The sequence below is a fragment of the Neopelma chrysocephalum genome, unplaced genomic scaffold, assembly GCF_003984885.1.
Source record: "Neopelma chrysocephalum unplaced genomic scaffold, ASM398488v2 Primary Assembly neopelma1_45, whole genome shotgun sequence".
Lineage (NCBI taxonomy): Eukaryota > Metazoa > Chordata > Aves > Passeriformes > Pipridae > Neopelma > Neopelma chrysocephalum.
The window spans coordinates 11,123,225-11,141,381 of NW_020897704.1; the positions used below are offsets into that span (position 1 = coordinate 11,123,225).

The 18,157-nt window shown below is 43.4% G+C and overlaps 1 protein-coding gene across 3 annotated transcripts in view; it reads right to left on the reverse strand.

Annotated features, from left to right (window-relative positions):
- Nucleotides 1–14,943: 14,943 nt before the first annotated feature.
- LHFPL3 (LHFPL tetraspan subfamily member 3) overlaps nt 14,944–18,157 on the reverse strand; it is a 255,426-nt gene continuing 252,212 nt past the window's right edge. For all 3 annotated transcript variants that reach the window (XM_027679375.1, XM_027679377.1, XM_027679376.1), the window contains one exon: nt 14,944–17,534. In XM_027679375.1, the coding sequence (XP_027535176.1) occupies nt 17,506–17,534 (29 nt within the window). In that variant the 3' untranslated portion in view covers nt 14,944–17,505. The remainder of the gene's footprint in view (nt 17,535–18,157) is intronic.

Below are 18,157 nucleotides of genomic sequence, written 5' to 3' on the forward strand. Positions count from 1 at the left end.
TTTGTGCATCAGCCCCAGAAGACTGACAAGAGGATGGAGGTGTCTGTGTTGATCAGTATTGAAGAAGATAGTGGAAGAAGTAGCAAATGTTGTATTTCCCTCTACTTTCAAGTAGTTTTCCAGTTTATATTGTGTCCTGCCACACATGAAATCGAACCCCTTTGTATGCAGGAATAATTCAGTTCACCTCAAACCAATTCATGTCAGCTCTAAAATTGAAACGTGAGAACTACTAAAAATAATCAGTAACAGGGCAAGAAATAAATAATCCACTGCTTTGTCCAGGGAGAAATACTTTCTGACTTGGTCATCAGCAAGTAATTATCCTTGCTGGAACTGGCTAAGAGGCTAACATATCTGATGTGCATAGCTGACCCTGTCTTGGGGACAATGGTGGCTTGGGATACTTTTTGAGGTCCTTTTCAGGTATGATTTTAAGAATAATGCTATAGAAGTTATTTAGAAAACCTTTCTTTTCAGCAGGGAATGGCTTATAATTTGGCTTTTTTCTAGAACTCCTAAATGTTTGAACACTTCAGAAGTTCTCAAGGCCAATATTCAACTGTTACAACTCTTGGAAGCACTGTGAAAGATAAAGACCAATGATACGAAGATGGATGGGAAACGTACTTTCTAAAATGCTTTAGTCTAAACAAATTCTTAAAACCTGTAGGTACCAGTGCATCCCACGGATGGGATGCAAGGCAAAAATAAGAAGTAGGGCCTCTCAGGGCACTTTTGAAGTGATGCAAATCTGCACCAGGGAAATCGAGATTTCCACAGGCGGCACTGACCCTACAGTCAATTTCAACACTTGTACTTAGGGCTTTTAATTCCAGAGTTTCTTAAAGGTTGAGTGGACTGTATGGCAAAAAAAGAAGTATTTTCTGCACTCCTTCCCTGTGTGCGTGTGTGCTGAACCTCAGCTGGGCTAATTCTTTGCAGCTGCCTAGGCAGAGAGCCAGACCCTTCAGGTAGTGGATTATGGACAAAATGGGAGGAGGAGTTCTGGCATCCTCACAAACAGGATGCGCTTGTACAGGGGAAAGCCCAGAAAATACCAAAGTGCCCAATACTGCTCCCTCACATGGGCTTTGTAAGAGCCAAGATAAAGAGCATCCAGTGAAGCAGTATAATGTAACAATTGGACTCCAAAAGCTAGACCATGGAGAAGGAGAAGGGATGTAGCTCAACTCTGCTCTCTTCACTCAGGACACATGATACATATCTTACATAGGGACTTTGATGTCTGTGCTCAGTAAAATTAGTGTAAGTGTTAAAAACCTCTTTTGCGCTATAATCCTGTCACTATGTCATCCCCCTGTCTTCCCTCCCTCATGCTGAATAAACCTCTAATCCACTGCAGTTTGAGTTCTCCTCTCAGTAATTTTTTTTCTGTTTTCAAATAGTTGGTATCCTTCCGATTTAATTGCTTTATTATTATATTTCTCTTCTCAGTTGGACTCAATTTTGGCACAGCACATTCGCTTCCCCTAACAGATGCTGTCTCAGAATCATAGAATGGTTTGGGTTGAAAGGGACCTTAAAGGTCGTCTAGTTCCAACCCCCCTGCTTGGGCAGGGACACCTTCCGCTAGACCAGGTTGCTCAGAGACCCACCAACCTGGCCTTGAACACTTCCAGGGATGGGGCATCCACACCTTCTCTGGACAATCTATTTCAGTGTTTCACCACCCTCATTGTAAAAAATTTCTTACTTATATCTAGTCTAAATCTACGCTCTTTTAGTTTAAAACCATCATCCATTGTCCTATCGCAACAGGCCCTGCTAAAAAGTCTGCCCCATCTTTCTTATAAGCCCCCTTTAGGTACTGGAAGGCCACAATAAGGTCTTCCTGGAGCCTTCTCTCCTCCAGGCTGAAAAACCCTAACTCTCTCAGCTGCTCCAGGCCTCCAGTCTTCTTTATGGCCCTCCTCTGGACCTGCTCCAATGGATCCATGTCTTTCCTGTGCTGAGAGGCCCAGCTGGACCCAGAGGGTGTCTCACCAGAGCGCACTAGAGGGGAAAATCACCTCCCTTGACCTGCTGGACATGCTGCTTTTGATGCAGCTGAGGACACAATTGGCTTTCTGGGCTGCAAGTGCACATTGCTGGCTCATGTCCAGCTTTTGTCCCACCAGTCCCCCCAAGTCCTTCTGCACAGGGCTGCTCTCAATCCCTTCACCCCAGGCTGTATTGGTATAGGGGGTTACCCCAACCCAGATGAAGGACCCTGCACTTGTCTTTGTTGAACCTCATGAGATTCCCATGGGCCCATTTCTTGAGCCTGTCCAGGTCCCTCTGGATGCCATCCCATCCCTCAGGCATATCAACAGCACGACTCAGCTTGGTGTCATTTGCAAACTTGCTCAGTGCACTCGATCTCACTATGTCATTAATGAAGATATTAATTAGCTCTGGTCCCAGTACAGACCCCTGAAGGACACCACTTGTCACCAATCTCCATCTGGACACTCTTCTGTCATGTGTCACATACAATGTCTAGAAATTCTGAACACAGGTGAAATGTAGAGAATTTAGAAATGATTGAACAAAAAAGCATTATATGTCTTGTCTGCCACAGAGCTAGTGCTCTGCTGCCGTTTACTGGGATTCAGCGTGGATAATCTGTCTCCCAGTCTTTTACTTAGGTTTAATGGCAACAGGAGAGTGACAGTAGGTTGGACTAGATGACCTTTAAAGGCCCCTGCCAACGCGCACTATTGTATGATTCTGTGATTCAGACAGGGATGCTGGTCAGCACTGGCCCTTACCCAAGCCCAGCCCCAGAGCAGGCAAGCTTCCTGCTGGATGGGGCTGCGCAGCAGGAAGGAGCTGTTGTTTCCTGCTTACTTTGCTGGCTGTTGTTCTGCTTAAAATGTGAGGCCAAAAAGAGAGAGATTGGGAAAGCAAAGTCTAGTTGGAAAGTTTCAAGTGTTCTGGAGCTTATGAAGGATTAAGCTTGCCCTTGTCAAGCAAATTACCAGGAGATTTGTGTTTGAACCATCAGGACTGACTGTCACCAGTTGAGGTCTAAGTGTTATTTCTTAAATGAAAAAAGTCTGTCCTCCTGCATGGAGAGTTGGCAGTCCCTCCTGTCTCCCTCAGCAGGACTGAATTTGCCCATCAGTTGGGCCAGGCTGTGCTGGATTTTGAGAGGTGAGGTCTGCAGACTCTGGCTGAAGGCTGCAGGGTGACGAGGACCTCCCTGAAAACTGGTCTGCCAAAATCTGGCTCTGATAAAACAGCCCAACCCATCCTGTAAAGACTTTAACTGAAAAAATCTTGAAATAATCACAGAGGAAATGACAGGAACTCAGGCCTTCCTTCCCACCCTGGCCAGACACTCCCTGGCTCTTTTTCCATCCAGCTCGCTTGACACGCCGGTGTCCCTGGGGAAGGGCCAGGGCTGGAGCTCAGCACGGCAAGGGCAGGCTGGGGCAGGAGGGAGGAGGGATTGCAGCAACGTGCTTGGTGCTATACTCCAGTCCTGTAGGAGCATGGAAATATAGGGGCAAGTTCAGGGATTGCAGCAGCAGGAGAGGGAGGAACAGAGCAATTCCTCTGGCCTTAGTGACATTTTGCTTATTTATGCCAGCTGCAAATCTTATCTGGAGTCTTGAGAGACTTATGTGTGGCTTTCCTCGTTTGCATTTAAGAAGGAGTTCAATTAACGTAAGTGCTGAATGCTGAAATGCCTGCTTTATGAGGGGGCAGGGCTGAACAGGTTAAAAATACATAGGACTTTGGATTATATTACTTTCTATGAAACAGTTTCCACCTCTGCTGTCCCAGACCATGTATCTCTTTCCTTATCAGTGATTAGATATAAAGAAACCACTCTCACTGTTTTTATCAAGAAGGTGAGGCCCTTGTGTTTGATTTTTTAGCTTGTGGTTTGTAACGTGTCAGTTCCTGGTGAGACAGTCTGAGTCTGGCATTGGTTTGGTATCTTTGTAAATTGCTGAACATCACAAGAGCGTAATAAGGAATATGCTGTACATGCTCTACCTGCCCTCCATCCTGTCCATCTTTCTTGGATGACCCCAAATATTATTTTGTGTGCAACATTCCTCTATTACACACTTCTTCTTCAGTGCTGGGTTTTTTTTCTGTTGTGCACTAATGTACTCCTGTCCCACAGCAGTTACAGAAGAGCAAGGTGTCAGTGGGCTGGCATGTGCCTGCATGTGCACATAGAGTGGTCGTTGGTCTGCAGGTACAGTCCTGGGCTGGGAAAATGATGCCCTTGGGAGCCGTGTTCCTAATTCCCCAAAATTCACCTGAAAAAAACCTCCAACTTTTAGTTTGTGGATTGTACAGACCAGTGACAGCACGACACAAACAGGAAACCTGAGAAAACAAGGTGTCCTCAGCAAAGATGCTGTAAGGTTTGGTGGCGAGTAGGTTTCCCCCTTCCCAAGGCCTCCTTCTGGATGTTGCCACCACTACCTCCCACTTGGTTGGTTTCACACCTCTCGTCCTGGGTGGTAGCAGCAGCCAGCAGGACATTTCCTGTACCTATGCACACCTATGAGGTTTGTAAAGCTGCTCCAGACTCCAGAGGAAGCATGTGAAGCCTGTGAAGCTGGTACGGAGAAGCTGATGTTGCCTCAAGGCAGGGAAGGGATGCAGAAGCCACCAAATGATCTGGCCAGCTGTGGGAAGAGTCAGAGAAAGAAAGAAGCGAGCAGGCTTCGCCGTGGTCTTTGGGCATCTGCAGTCGCTCTGGGACTGTAAACCACTCGTGGCAGCAGCTGTCATCTCCTGTGAGGCACAGCGGGTAGTGCAGGCCACGTGAAATGCATATGAATCCCAGTCCAGTCCAGACTGTAAAACTGGTTTAAAATGAAAACAGATATGGACACTTCAGGGATGTTGCAGCTCCCTCAGGGCCTCTGTCGGCAGGTTGTCCTTGCTTGGACTTCCTCCCATCCCATGACACAGCTCCCTGGTTTTTGTTCATTGGTGGGCAGCCTGAGAAGCGAGCGGCAGCACCGTGGTGCCCTCAGGCAGGGCAGTGACAGCTGGGGCCGGAATGGAAACCTCCAGCTGGCACCGCTCCCCACAGAGTGCCGTCCTGTCTGCCACGTTTTTGGTTGGTGCCTGATGAAGACGTGACCCCTTCTCAGCTGTTCGCTGCAGCTGCGATGCCAGGGATGCCCTCATATCTGCTGTCAGGTCAGGGGAGGCACTGCAGGGACTCGCTAATCCCCTCCAGGAAAGTTCCTGCGGCTTATTTCAAATACCCGGTTTGAACTGGTTAATCCGAGCGGGTCGGTCGGTCTGGCGGGGCCGGCTGACACATGCGCTGCTCTGGGTGAAGGTCGGCTGTCGCTCCAGGGCAGTGACAAAGCGGCTGGTTCTGCCGCTCCCCAGCCAGACCTCCGCCTGCAGCTCTGAAAGCCTTTCCTCCAAATCCTGTACAGTTCTGGGCCATTTCCCGCGCAGTTTTTAGTGCTTTTTGTCCTTCCTTAGTTCAAAACAAGACTTCTGTTTTTCCCTGTTGAGACTAGTAAAAGCTAGAAGGACATTCATCTTAAATTTCCCCTTTACACCTTATTATACACCTGGGTTACAAAGTAATTTATCGTAAAGAAGCAGATGGTGTGAAAATGTGAGTGTTCCCAAATTCCACAGCATACTAGCAGATGCCATTTTAACCTTGACCTGTGTTTTGCTGTAGCCTGGTTTATCTGGCTCAGGAGAAATTTCAGGAAGTTGTGCAGAGCAAAAGGGTGCAGCTTGGCTTTTCATTGTTTTCACTGCTCCTGCTTGTATACGACACAGGAAAACAAGGGGAAAATATCCTTTTGCTGGGACTCACTCCCATGTTTCTCATGAATCCTGAGTTCAATCAAGCTTCAATAAAATGGAAACTGAGGGAAAGCAGAACACACTGAGGGAAGGATGGTGCTTAGTGCAATGCACGTGCTTCACATTCGGCCAAAGGTTGTTTGCTTCTCCTGCCTTCTTTGGGTAATTCCACTAGCATCTATACATAAATAACTTGCCATGGCAAACAACATCAACCATGAATCCACAACTCTTTATTGCTCAGGGATGTTCATCTAAAATTGGGTTTGTGTTCATATAAGCTTACTGAAACTCGGAAATACTTTTTCAGCCATATAGCATTAATTATACTACATTCATATAACATATCTTATGTCAACTGAAAGCCAGGCTGCTTTATGAGCTGTTTGGAGGGTGTTGGTAAATTAACTCCAATTAATCCCCTTCCTTCAGTTTAAGTTGCTTCTCCCAAGTCATGGCTCCTCTCTTCCCTCCTAACTCTGTCTGTGACTCTTCCCCTCCTTCCTAACTCCTCTGCTGATGTTAATGCTCTCAGAGGAGTCACTAGATGACCCTGTATACTCATCCTAATTGCCAGTTTCTAACAATCACATGACTTTTTATATGTAAGTGGCAAACTCCCTCCTGTGAGCCCCGTGATGGGCTCAGGAACCCCTGGCAGGGAGGTGGAGGGAAGAGCTAGGGGCAAGCCCTTCTTGAATAACAGCAGGAAGATTTCCTAAAGCCTGTCTGTCAGGGCTGTCTGGGTTTTACGTGCAGTGATACACATCTCCATACACATACCACTGTACTCAGAAATACCCTGATCAAGGACAAATGTTGCTTTGCTGAAAATCTTGAGTCAAAACTTGAAATGGAGGCAGCTTGCTATGTACTAAGAATGAATGACCCTCCTACTTACACATTTTTGTCATATTTATCTGAGTAGCTTTAACTTCCAAGTGTATGGAAGGCTTTGTTGTCAGATTAAAACCCTCTCTAGTCTCTTCCCTGTCTTGGGTAGCATTTACAGCTGACTAAGTGTCTGACTCACCTGATGCCACAGTCCATTGCTTTCAGGACAGTCCTGAGAATAGACAGTGTGTTTTGGACCTCCCATGCAGGTGCTGGGTGAGTTGTTCAGACTGTGCACAGTAACTAAGTGTCATCATGGAATCAGGATGCACCAGACTTACTCTTCAATATGTTAAGCCTTTCAGTCCCCATGTTGGTGCTCCTCAATGCATTTTGGCACTGATTGTCACGCAGCCACAGACTGGGTTGAACCAGTGGTACAGCTGAGTGTGCAGATAGACAAGCACCAGTACTGACACCTGGAGAGGTGATGGGAGCAGGCAGGGGAGGGTAGGCCTGCTCCTCTTGACAACAGCTCATGCTTAGACTGACATAAGCCAGCCATGACACCGCATTCTCAGTGATTCATCTGGGATTTTGGCAAAAATATGGCTGGGGCTCATGCTTTGATGAAGCTGATGAAGACCTGAGACCGGGAGACAAATTTCTCTGTTTCTGTCTGGTAAAGAGAACCCCAAAATCTTTACAAAACTGCAGCATATCAGTGTCTTTGACTGGGCCTTCACTTGACATTGATGGGATTTGGGAGGTATCACCGGTCTTCTCATCTAGCTAACACAATCTGCAAAATATTAATCTTGGTCTGGGCTGTACAGGGGCTCTGGAATACTCTGTCTTCATAAATACTTCTCCTCCCTTGACCTTTTGGAAAGTCATTTCCCTTCACTTCCTGTTGTATTCAATAAATCCCTTTGCTTAAAAAGGTCTCTTGTTGATCCTAACCATCTGGCATCTGGGGGAGAGGAGAACACAAAGGAAAGACAACAGGTTGAGTGCTGGACTGAGGGTCAAAAGCCTCATCTGTAAAATCCTAACGTAGAAACATGCTGAAAAAAGGAGGGAACAGAAGTGAGAACTGGGAAAACTTCTGCTTCAGGCTGTTGTTTTCTGGCACAGTGCCCAGCAGGCACTGCACCAGGCAGCTCAGACCCAGAGCCTGTTTTCCCTGCTGTGTGCTGCCTCATTTTCTGGCCTGGGACGACCTCTGGCTGGCATGTTCTTTTCCACACGCCTGGATGAGTGCTCTTTTTAGCTAGTTACTGCAGTACTTGGCATTAAATATAGTGAATCAGACTACAAAGTAGCATGATACAGGCTTAAAAATAATGAGGTTTAAGTGCAGTTGAGCTTTGAGTACTTAGAAAACTTTAGAATATGTGATGTCCATGTTTTTCTGCATTTCATCATGACTGTGAGTGCTCAGAAGTCAATTTAAGAATTGAAAAAAAGCCCTTCCCCAACATTGCCAAGAAATGCAACAAACCAAACATAATACATCCATATCTTTTTATTGATAAGTCCAGAATAAATTACTTGGGCTTTCAGAATAACACTAGTTATTGGAAACTCTCAATTAAAAAAGTAGAATAATTGGCAATATTCTTGCTTAGGAAGTAGAAGGGAGATAGTGGAAAGAGAAAATCAGAGAAATGGGAAAGTAAACTGATTACCCTCAGGAGACTTGCTTAAGTCCTGGAAGAAACAGGGGCTGTGATGATGTAACACCCACACAATTGTCTCCAGATTTTGAGTATTTTCCCAGTGTCTGGAAAGACTTTCCCCAGTAGCAGAGAAGGGTCCTAGATGAACAGAATTCACGGTCTGAAAACAGACACTGAGTGTAACACTGACTTCTACATCACCAAACCAGCATGTGTGCTCTTATATCCACCAAATTACATAAGCACAAGGAACTTGTGCTTGGCTTCTTTCACTTCATTCTGGGTTTCAACAGCAGCTTTGCATAACAATGTGTTTCAGTTTTCACTGATAAGTGTTGCAAATCTTCCAATCTACCCCTGCAAAACAGAACAGGTTTCACAAAACCTGGTGTTTCTTCACAACATGAAATAGAGGTACTGCTTGCTGGCAGAGTTGTTTAATTTACTGCTGCAGGCACAGGTCTGGTAGCCACGTTAGCTCAACCTTACTTTTCCTGGCTGGGGAACTCTGCACAAAGCACAGATACAATTGTGAGGGCTACAGACCAATAATTCCTCTGTTGGTCTATTACTCTATTATTTCCTAACACAGTAATAAAGCTTTCTGTCTTTAGTTCTTACAGGTAGGATGGACAAGCTCAGGTGAAATACATGCCTTCCAACCACAGCAAGAATACAATTCAGTACCAATGACAAGTTAGCAATAGAAATACATTAAAATCTGATCTCCGTGCACATGCCTAAGAATTAAAAACATTCTGTAAGAAGATTGGAATTGTTTCCCTTCTGACTATAGCCGCACACATAGCAGCTGCTGTGATATCATGTATCAGCATCTCCTGGTTGATATTTACTTAATTATTGACTTATTTGTGACATTAATTAAGCATTGGAGCAGTCTGCCCAGAAACACTGTGTACCCTTCACCACTGATGTCTATAAGACCAGAATGGATAGTGCCCTGACCCCATGGAGCAGGAGGTTGCATTAAAGGCCTCCCAAAGCCCCTCCAACAGGAATGTTCCTGCAATGCTGTGACCAGGCCTCTCAGGCATGGGTCTCAGCTTTTGAGATTCTTCCCTGCGTTTTCCAGTCTGTAAAAGTTTACCCCAGCCTCTTCATCCTCCACAATTCTTGTAAAAAGAAAAAAAACCCACCCTGCTACTGAAAAATAGTAAATTGTGCTGTGTTTGTGAGTTTTTTATGGGTTCTGAATACAGATATTATTAATATTTTGCTTTTATACCTTGAAGGAACCTGAAAGGGTAGAGAAGCAGCAAAAAGGGGAAAGAATACATAAGTGTGAATTTTATTTGGTGACACCTTGAGGTGTGGTCTCCCTGTGAGAACAGAAGCGCAGTCCAAGAACAATTGACTGGCAAACTGAAATATCACTTGGCATGGCAGTTCCTCAGAGCTCAACACCAAACAGTGACTCCTGTCCTGCAAAAGCAGCAGGCAGAGTCATAATTTAAGTTGGCTCACATGCATGCAACGTCATGTTATTTTATAAACTCATTCTGGAGGCCCATTGTCTAAAGCCTCTGAGAAGACTATCAGGTGCCTGCCTTGATATGAAATGCGTGGGACATACGTGTGTGCTGATAAATCTTATTGTTTTGGGAGCTTCTCTGCTAGAAATCCTGTCCAAACCTCAGTGTTGGCTTTGGACTTTTTCCAGTTTACTTCTCCAGGCTTTGCCATATCCTCAGCCTTTTCCTTCCTCAGGCGATGCCTGAGCAGGATGGCTCTGCTGCTGGTTCCTGTTCTCCAGACTCCCTTGGGGTCACCAGGGAGTGGTATGGGCCTGGGACATCACTTAGGAACAGTGAGAGGCTGCACAGCCTCACCAGGGAGTAAGGGCTCATTGTTACTGGTGTGCTCACCACAGCCTGGTCTCACTGCACCCTCACAGCACACTTTTTCTCATGGTCAATGTATTAATGGCTTCTAAAGTCTCTGCATTCTTACTCTGGGATTAGGGGTTTTAGTCACTCCCAGCATTCAGCCTGGTAATCCATAATCAGATTTTAGCATTTTAGCATTTCTCAGAGCAAAAACTATCTAGGACAGCCTAAATCTGATGTCCTGTTCCTAAAGGGACCATCAATTTTCCGTGTTCTGTCACCTTTTAAGATGCTCGTGAGTCTACTATTGCATGACCATAGCTCATCAATCTGATATTTAATATCCTCTCAGTCATTATTTCAGTAACCTCATTAACCTCTGCTTTTGAACAAGAGCAATTTGGAGGGATGCTGACCAGTTATGGTTGTCTTCTGGTGTAGAGCTTTGACTTAAGCTGCCTAACTTTTCCATTCTTTCTGATGCCTCCTACTTCTGCTGTTCTATCCCTCCATTTCATGTTCCCAAACACCACTCAGAGCTTTGGTAAGAGTTGGCCTGCCCAGCTTATGCTGGAGCTGAGAGTGGGTCTGCAGACGGCATCAAGCTGAGTGGTGCAGTTGACACATCTGAGGGATGCGGTGTCATCAGGAGGGATAAGGACAAGCTCAAGAAATGGGCCCATGGGAAAGTCATGAATTTCAATAAGGACAACTGCAGGGTCTTGCACTTGAGCCAGGGCAACCCCCCATATCAATACAGGCTGAGGGATGAAGGGATTGAGAGCAGTCCCGTGCAGAAGGACTTGGGGGAACTGGTGGGAGAAGAGCTGGACATGAGCCGGAAATGTGCACTTGTAGCCTAGAAAGGCAAACATACCCTGGGCTGCATCAAAAGCAGCATGGCCAGCAGGTCAAGGGAGGTGATTCTGCCCCTCTGCCCCACTCTGGGGATACCCAACCCAGAGTGCTGCATCCAGCTTTGCAGTCTTCAGCACTGAAAAGACATGGACCTGTTGGAATGAGTCCAGAGGAGGACCATAAAGATGATCAGAGAGGGATGGAGCACCTCTCCTATGAAGACAGACTGAGGGAGTTGGGGCTGTTCAGCCTGGAGAGAACAAGACTCCAGGACAAGACTTTGAGCACCTTCCAGTACCTAAAGGAGACGGACAAGAGAGCTGGAGATGGACATGGTACAAGGGCATGTAGTGACAGGACAAGGGGGAATGGTTTCAAACTGACAGTAGGTTTAGATTAGATATTAGGAATAAATTCTTTACTTTGAGGGTCATGAAACACTGGAACAGGTTGTTCAAAGAAGCTGTGGATGTCCCATCCCTGAAAGTGTTCAATGCCAGATTGGATGGAGCTTTGGGCAGCCTGATCTAATGGAAGGTGTCCCTGCCCCTGGCAGGGGGGTTGAAACTAGATGATATTTAAGGTCGCTTTGAACCTAAACCATTCTGTGATTCTATGATTCCTTGAGGGGGTAAATAGAGATTAGTGTCTGTCCTATCTGGGAAATGCAGCAGCCTGCCCCTAGGAAGTGTTGGGCTCCATAGCTCTAAAAAATGCTTTTAAAACGTTAAAGTTCTTATCCACACTTACAGAGATGAAGCTTATTCTCTTCAGTCTTCAGAAATTCAAAAAAAAATGTAGAAGTTCTCAAACTTTGTCCAGTGTGGGTTAATACACTGATGGTTTCACCTCTTGGGTTTTGCCCTGTTTCTGGGAGGCACAGGAGGTTATGTGTGCACTGGTTTTGTTACCTTGATCTGTATGAATGCAAATGCAAAGCTGCCTGTAGCTCCCGAGCACCGACTCCCGAACAGGCTGTCTAGCCATTAGATGGCAGCACAGATATGTACAATATCCATCGTGCCTGGTGATGTTCTAGGAAAGCCCCTCCGTTTCTTTCAGCATCCTCAAGGTATCTTGTGGCTGAAAGAATGTTCACATCAGTTAAAGCAAAGTTAATTAAAACGTGTAAATGGTGAATTTCATGTATAATTGAAGCAGATAAAATAAAAATTAAAAAAAAACCTCAAACCACCCTCAAACAGTATTAAGCAGGAAGTTCTTTCAGAATTCCTGAATTATTTTATTCCTTATCCTTCTCAAGCATACATAAAATTCAGCTAGACTGACTAAACCAGCTCCTTTCTTGATGACACATATAGCAGCTTATAGCCTAAAAGCTCTTCTAGAAAACTCCCTCACTTTGTTGCCACCAACCATCTTAGCTCATTGCCTGAGGAGCATAATATCTTACATTACCTTCAACTGCCATTTGAGAAACTCAAAAAATACATCAGGCACTTAATTGAGCCTCAGAATATTCCAGTGACACTTTAACTAATTTCATTTTATTAATGGAAAAAAAAATTGAAGCAAATAGAGAGGAGACCTAATTTTCTTTTTCAGACTTAAATATCTCCCACCTAGCTCATTACTAATTTTGTATTGTGTTGGCATAAAGTCAGATAAAGGAGAATCAAAGTGCTAATTGCATAGCTATAAGCCTGACACTTGTGCTGACATCCCAGAGTTTTGCCTGGTGTCTTGTGAGAAGGCTATGTTTGAGAGTTGTCAAAGTGATGCAATGCAAAGTCTTTGCTATGGCAGAGCAAAACTTCTACCTTTTTTTGCTAAGACCCAACAGGGAAATCCTGAGTCTGTGCAACTGGTGATGTAACTGATAATCTAGAGCATCTTCTGTTGTTAAACTGTAGAAATATTTTTTAAAATATGGGTAATCGTATCAAAGAGACTTCAGTCTAGCACGAAGGATTTTGAAAATCTTTATTTCATTTTTTCCGTGAAGAAATTATTAACAAAATATTAACATAAATAGTTTTCCTTATTCATCATTACAGCTATGTTAGGCTCATATAAAGCTAACTTGCACATGACAAAATCAGGAGTAATAATCCACACTGTTATACTAATTTAAAGCCTGTTTGTAGAGGTAAATTCAGCCCCAGCTCCTAGCTTTTTGGACCATCTTTACTCCCAGACTCTTTTCCCAGGTAACTGAGCTGATTTTCAAACTTTGAGCCTGGTCTTACACTGGTGATCTCAAGAAGTGCTTTGCAGCAACTTTTGGAACGATTTCAAAAGGAGAGGAGTTTTGTAGTGTCTTGTAGGCAATTAGGGGCCACAACTCCTCTTGGGTGTTGATGAGCATGATGTGTCTGCTGATACTTCTCCCCCAGAAATGTGTCTCTTGCACAGAGAATACCTCCCTCCTCACTTTGTGAAGTGGAAAGCTGTGTAACTGCCCACTGTGGGGCTATGAGACTTTCTGGAAGAAAGGAAGGATGTATCACTTTACTTTTTAAAATGCAAAAGGCATTTCAGAAGGCAGTATAAAGTATAACTAAGCAAAAATTTAAGAGAGACAGATGGGTAACAGAAAGCGTCACAGCAGTATGTGATCCTTGCAAGCCTTGGCTTTGTGTACGTGGCACCGCAACACAAATGTTACTTGGTGTAACGGGAAGAGCTTGGATTTTTAAACTACACATTATACTTTCTGCAGAATTCGGGATTTTCTGTGAAAACCTCTTGTCAAAATATTAATGTAAGCCAGTGAAGATCACAGATCAAGGTGGAGTGGCTGCAAGCATCGCTAATGTGTGCAGGTACTGCCAGCTACTCCAACAGCAGGCAAAGCCATTCCCTTCTGCGCTGAACTCTTTGGAAAGGAGGAATGTGTAAACGTCTAGACTTTAGCACATGGGGAAAAAAATGTAGCTTTCTGGCACTACCTCAGAACCTATTCAGCATATGGCTGTCTTTTCAGTGTGTAAACTAGTCAGGACAAATCTGAGGTGGTTTTTAAAAATTATTTTAAATTTTCTAGATCTTATTCCATTTCAAATCCTCAGCGAATCAGTCGAAACTGCTAAAATTTTTAAATGCTTGAAGGACATTGGACTAGCATAGTGAAAATAGACAGAAAGCTGCTGGGCCCAGCATTTTATCTTCCTACCTAGAACAGGGGAAGATGGATGGTGTGAGGGAAGCTGATCTATTACTCCGATCGAAATGTGTCAGAGCCTGGGTGTTTGGACATAATTAGACCCCAGTAACAATAATTTCTAGATCATCTCCAAATGCAGATACTGCTGCATCAGCAGCATGGAGGCAAATCCAGCATCTCTGACAAGAAAGTACTTACCTCCTCTTGGTGCAAGCTCTGAGATTATGTACATTTGTGATAGCCCTTGATGGCTCCAGTGTACTTTCATGTAGTGAAATTAGGGGGGGACCAATTTCTGAGCTTTACTGTGTCCTCCAAATCACTTGTTTGGGATTTCCAATCTATTTAGAAAAAAGAGAAATGCATTGCCTATAAAAATGAACAGGACTTCAGCATCCTACAAACCTGGCATTTCTCTATTTAACCATAATTAACTCATAAATAATTTATGCTCTCCTTTCTCTTACTCTAAACTTGGTTTTATACCAAATAAAGTAATCAGGAACTTCATATTGTTGCCCTTATATATATGTAATCAGGTACCAGAGGGTGGAGATGACTTACCAACAAGGTTCTTATACTATGAATTTGACCCACGCATACAAATTCCTGCACTCACTAAGGGATCTGATTTTGGTTGGACTTTACATACCTGAGGGATCTGTGTAGGTACAGATGTGTAGGAGGTGGCCAGGCTTGTGTTTAGGAGGAGGACAGTAATTCCAACAACAGCAGTTGTTACCACAGATGAGCTGGAGAAAAGCACTATCACACTTTATTTTAGTATGCTACAAAATTCATTGTTGAACTTTATTAGGTAATTTAATACCAAGCATACTTTAAAGTAACAAAAATTATTGTCATTATTTTTTACAGAAAATCAGGTATTTCAACAGTTTTCTTTACAATTTGTTGACTTAAAAAAAAATTACAATTGACAAGTTACAATAGTGGTATGGGAAAGTGGTAACATTTAAAAGGATAAAACATACTATTCTTACTGAATCAACATTTAATGATGTACATCCTGGTATGTCTCTCCTTCTGACTGTGTACAAATGGTACATATTCACTGAGCTGCCCTGACAGGGTTGTGATGTATTGTGATGACACTTTTTTTGAAATGTTTGTGTATATTTAGAAAGGTTTTTACATTACACCGTCACCATGATGCAAAACAAAATAATATAATACAGAGAAACCCTGTTTCAGTGATTTCTGTCACAGCAAAAGTGCCGTGACTGCAATAATGTGGGGTAGAGGTAAACTCAAGGAGCAAATGAAGATAGTGATACAATAGCACATCCAGATAGCAAACCCTTTCACAGGCTTTGAGGTGTGAGTGTGATTGTGAGCCAACAAGAGCAGAGAATGAGGATGGGCTTCACTGAGACACCATTTAACAGGGACTCCTGAATGCACCCTGCTCTTAAGGATGTGCGTTTTCCAGCTGACAGTGGTTGGACTAATCACAGATTTAAAAACCTGTCTGAAGTGGGCCCTTAATGCATTTATGCAGCCTCATGTGTAAACTACTTGATTTTTACCTTCCATTCCCTTTGGGTCAGTAGCAGGTACTGAGAATATGTTTATGGTGGTTGACTGATTTGGGTGGGGGTTTTGACCAGCTCAAATGCTGGTCCTGTAGAATTCAGGAGAGTTTTCTACCCACAGTTACAGGAGCAGTTTTGGATTTAAAAAAGTGGTAGGGTTTTTGTTTGTTTGTTTGGTTGGTTGGTTTTTAATGCTGCCCAGATTCACACAAATTTACTTGGCTAACATCCACATCAGCATTCAGTTTCCAAGACAAGCAGCACCACATTGGTACCTTGGTAGTTAGACAGAAGAGTTATCTAATTCCCTGTATTTGTTTATTGGCAGTTTGCTTAAAGATAAATTTTCATTCAAAAGTAAAATACATTTTCTGAGATTCATGCACTAAATTCCAGAATAATTTGTGTTGTGCAGCCAATAGTTAAAAAGCAGTTTTAACTCATGTTTACCTCATGTTTACCTCATGTTTTCAGTGTATTGCATTACTGGGGATCAACATTAGCAATTAATTATTATTTTAACCGTTTCCCCTGAAAGCCAAAGAATGAAGAAACAGGCTTAAAAAAACCTGAAGAAACTAGCATTGCAGTGTTCATTTTGGGCTGGATTCATCTGTGATACACAGGAGAGGGCAGAAGACATGCCCAGTCCTGAGCCAGGATAGATGTGTGCCTTGCTGGGATGTGCTGGAGAGGAGCAGAGGAGAGGGGCTCCCTGGTTCCCTCTGTTGCTCTGTGCCTGGCACTTGGCATTTTGCTATGAGGTCTTTCCTCGTACTCTGTGCCTACTCCTGTTTTACTTCTCAGTGGCTTCTGGAAGTGAGAGTGTCCTTTGGGACCCGCTGAGCCCCTGTGGAGGGAATCATTAGATCATCTCATCCGATTGGAGTGAGCACAGGCCAGAGAGCATCACTCAGCAGCTACATGGCAGAACAAAGAGAACAACAGAAATGCCCCTGGAATGAACAGCTGTTTGTTACATTTAAGGGGTAAATTATTTTTTCCTATTAAAAAGGAAATCAAGGGCCTTTATTTTGTCACTTCAAATACAAACAATTCTATGCATCTTGGGAAATTATAATATTATGATATTCAGTCAGACATACCTTATAGTATATATGCTTCATAGAACTAGAATATAGGTCAGAAATAATTTTTGAGTCTTAAGTTTGTTACAGACAGATTAATTGGAACACATATGCAGTAAAAATTGAGAAGCTTTACAGTTTTAGTCAACTTATTATACAGTGAAGTAAATGAAGTGCAGCAATGTAGCAGTAAAAGTTATACTTTTTTCCACTAGGTGATGGAAACATTCAGAGTCTATAAATGCTAATTAAAGAGAGATGTCTTATCAGCTTCTTGGCTACTGGGATAGGAATAGTCTGGAGTTAACTGCCTCTCTACTGTGAAAGGTTTTAAAGCTTTTTGCTTTCTGTCCGAATAAAAAAAATGACATTTACAAATCTCTTCAATGCATATATATTACATATGTTTATCTAGCAACAACTACACCCCTTTTTAATTTATTCCCCAAATGTGACTTTTCATGCATGTCTTCTGGATGCTGTATTCAGCAACAGTTTCTAATGAGCTGGTGTGTAATCCATGATTGCATTTCTCTTCTGAAAATCACTTCCACGTCTGGCTGATCTATGTTTAGAAGGTGGTGCTTATCCATCAGGCGTTTTTGCACTCATCAGCATTCTTCTCTGTCAGAGGCTTTCCCAAGCTTCTTCCCATTTTAATGTTGATGTATAAAAGCTGTTATTCGTTTTGTTTTGTGCTCATTCTAGTGAGGATTGGCTTAGTAGGACTGTGCAAAACAGAGAGAAGAGAGAAGCTGGTTTACTGCCAGCAAACATAAAGATGTTCACACTGCGCTTAGCTCAGAGCAAGCCTCTGACCAATATTCTAATGCACTTCATTATATGCATTTCCATTTATCATGAAAAGTGAAAAAATTAATCTACAGATAGGATTTGTAATCTGAAATTCTTAAAAATCATTTTTCACCAGCTAATCAACACAGGGAGTCAAGATAATGAGATTGTTTCATCTAAAGTTTGAGCAATATGAAAACAAAGATACAACGCATATGGGACAAGAATGACATTTACTAGATGAATACCGTGAATTGAGTTAAAATCCTGACATTTCTGCTCGGTATCAATAACTTCTTTCACTCCCCTGAGGACACAATCTACATTTGCAAACATGATAAAATAATACCTTGTGTTAAATTTCAAATGAGGACAGAGGTGCAGAGGTGTTTTCAACCCAATCTCTCCCTTAAAAATTAATTCTCATCCATCCATTTTCCGTATGCTGCAAACAGAGCTGCAGTCGGGGAGAGCGGACACCAGCTGCGGTGGCACCGGGAGCAGGGTGAGGAAGGCTCCCCCTCCTCACTGGAAGTGACTGCGCCAGAGGGGGCAG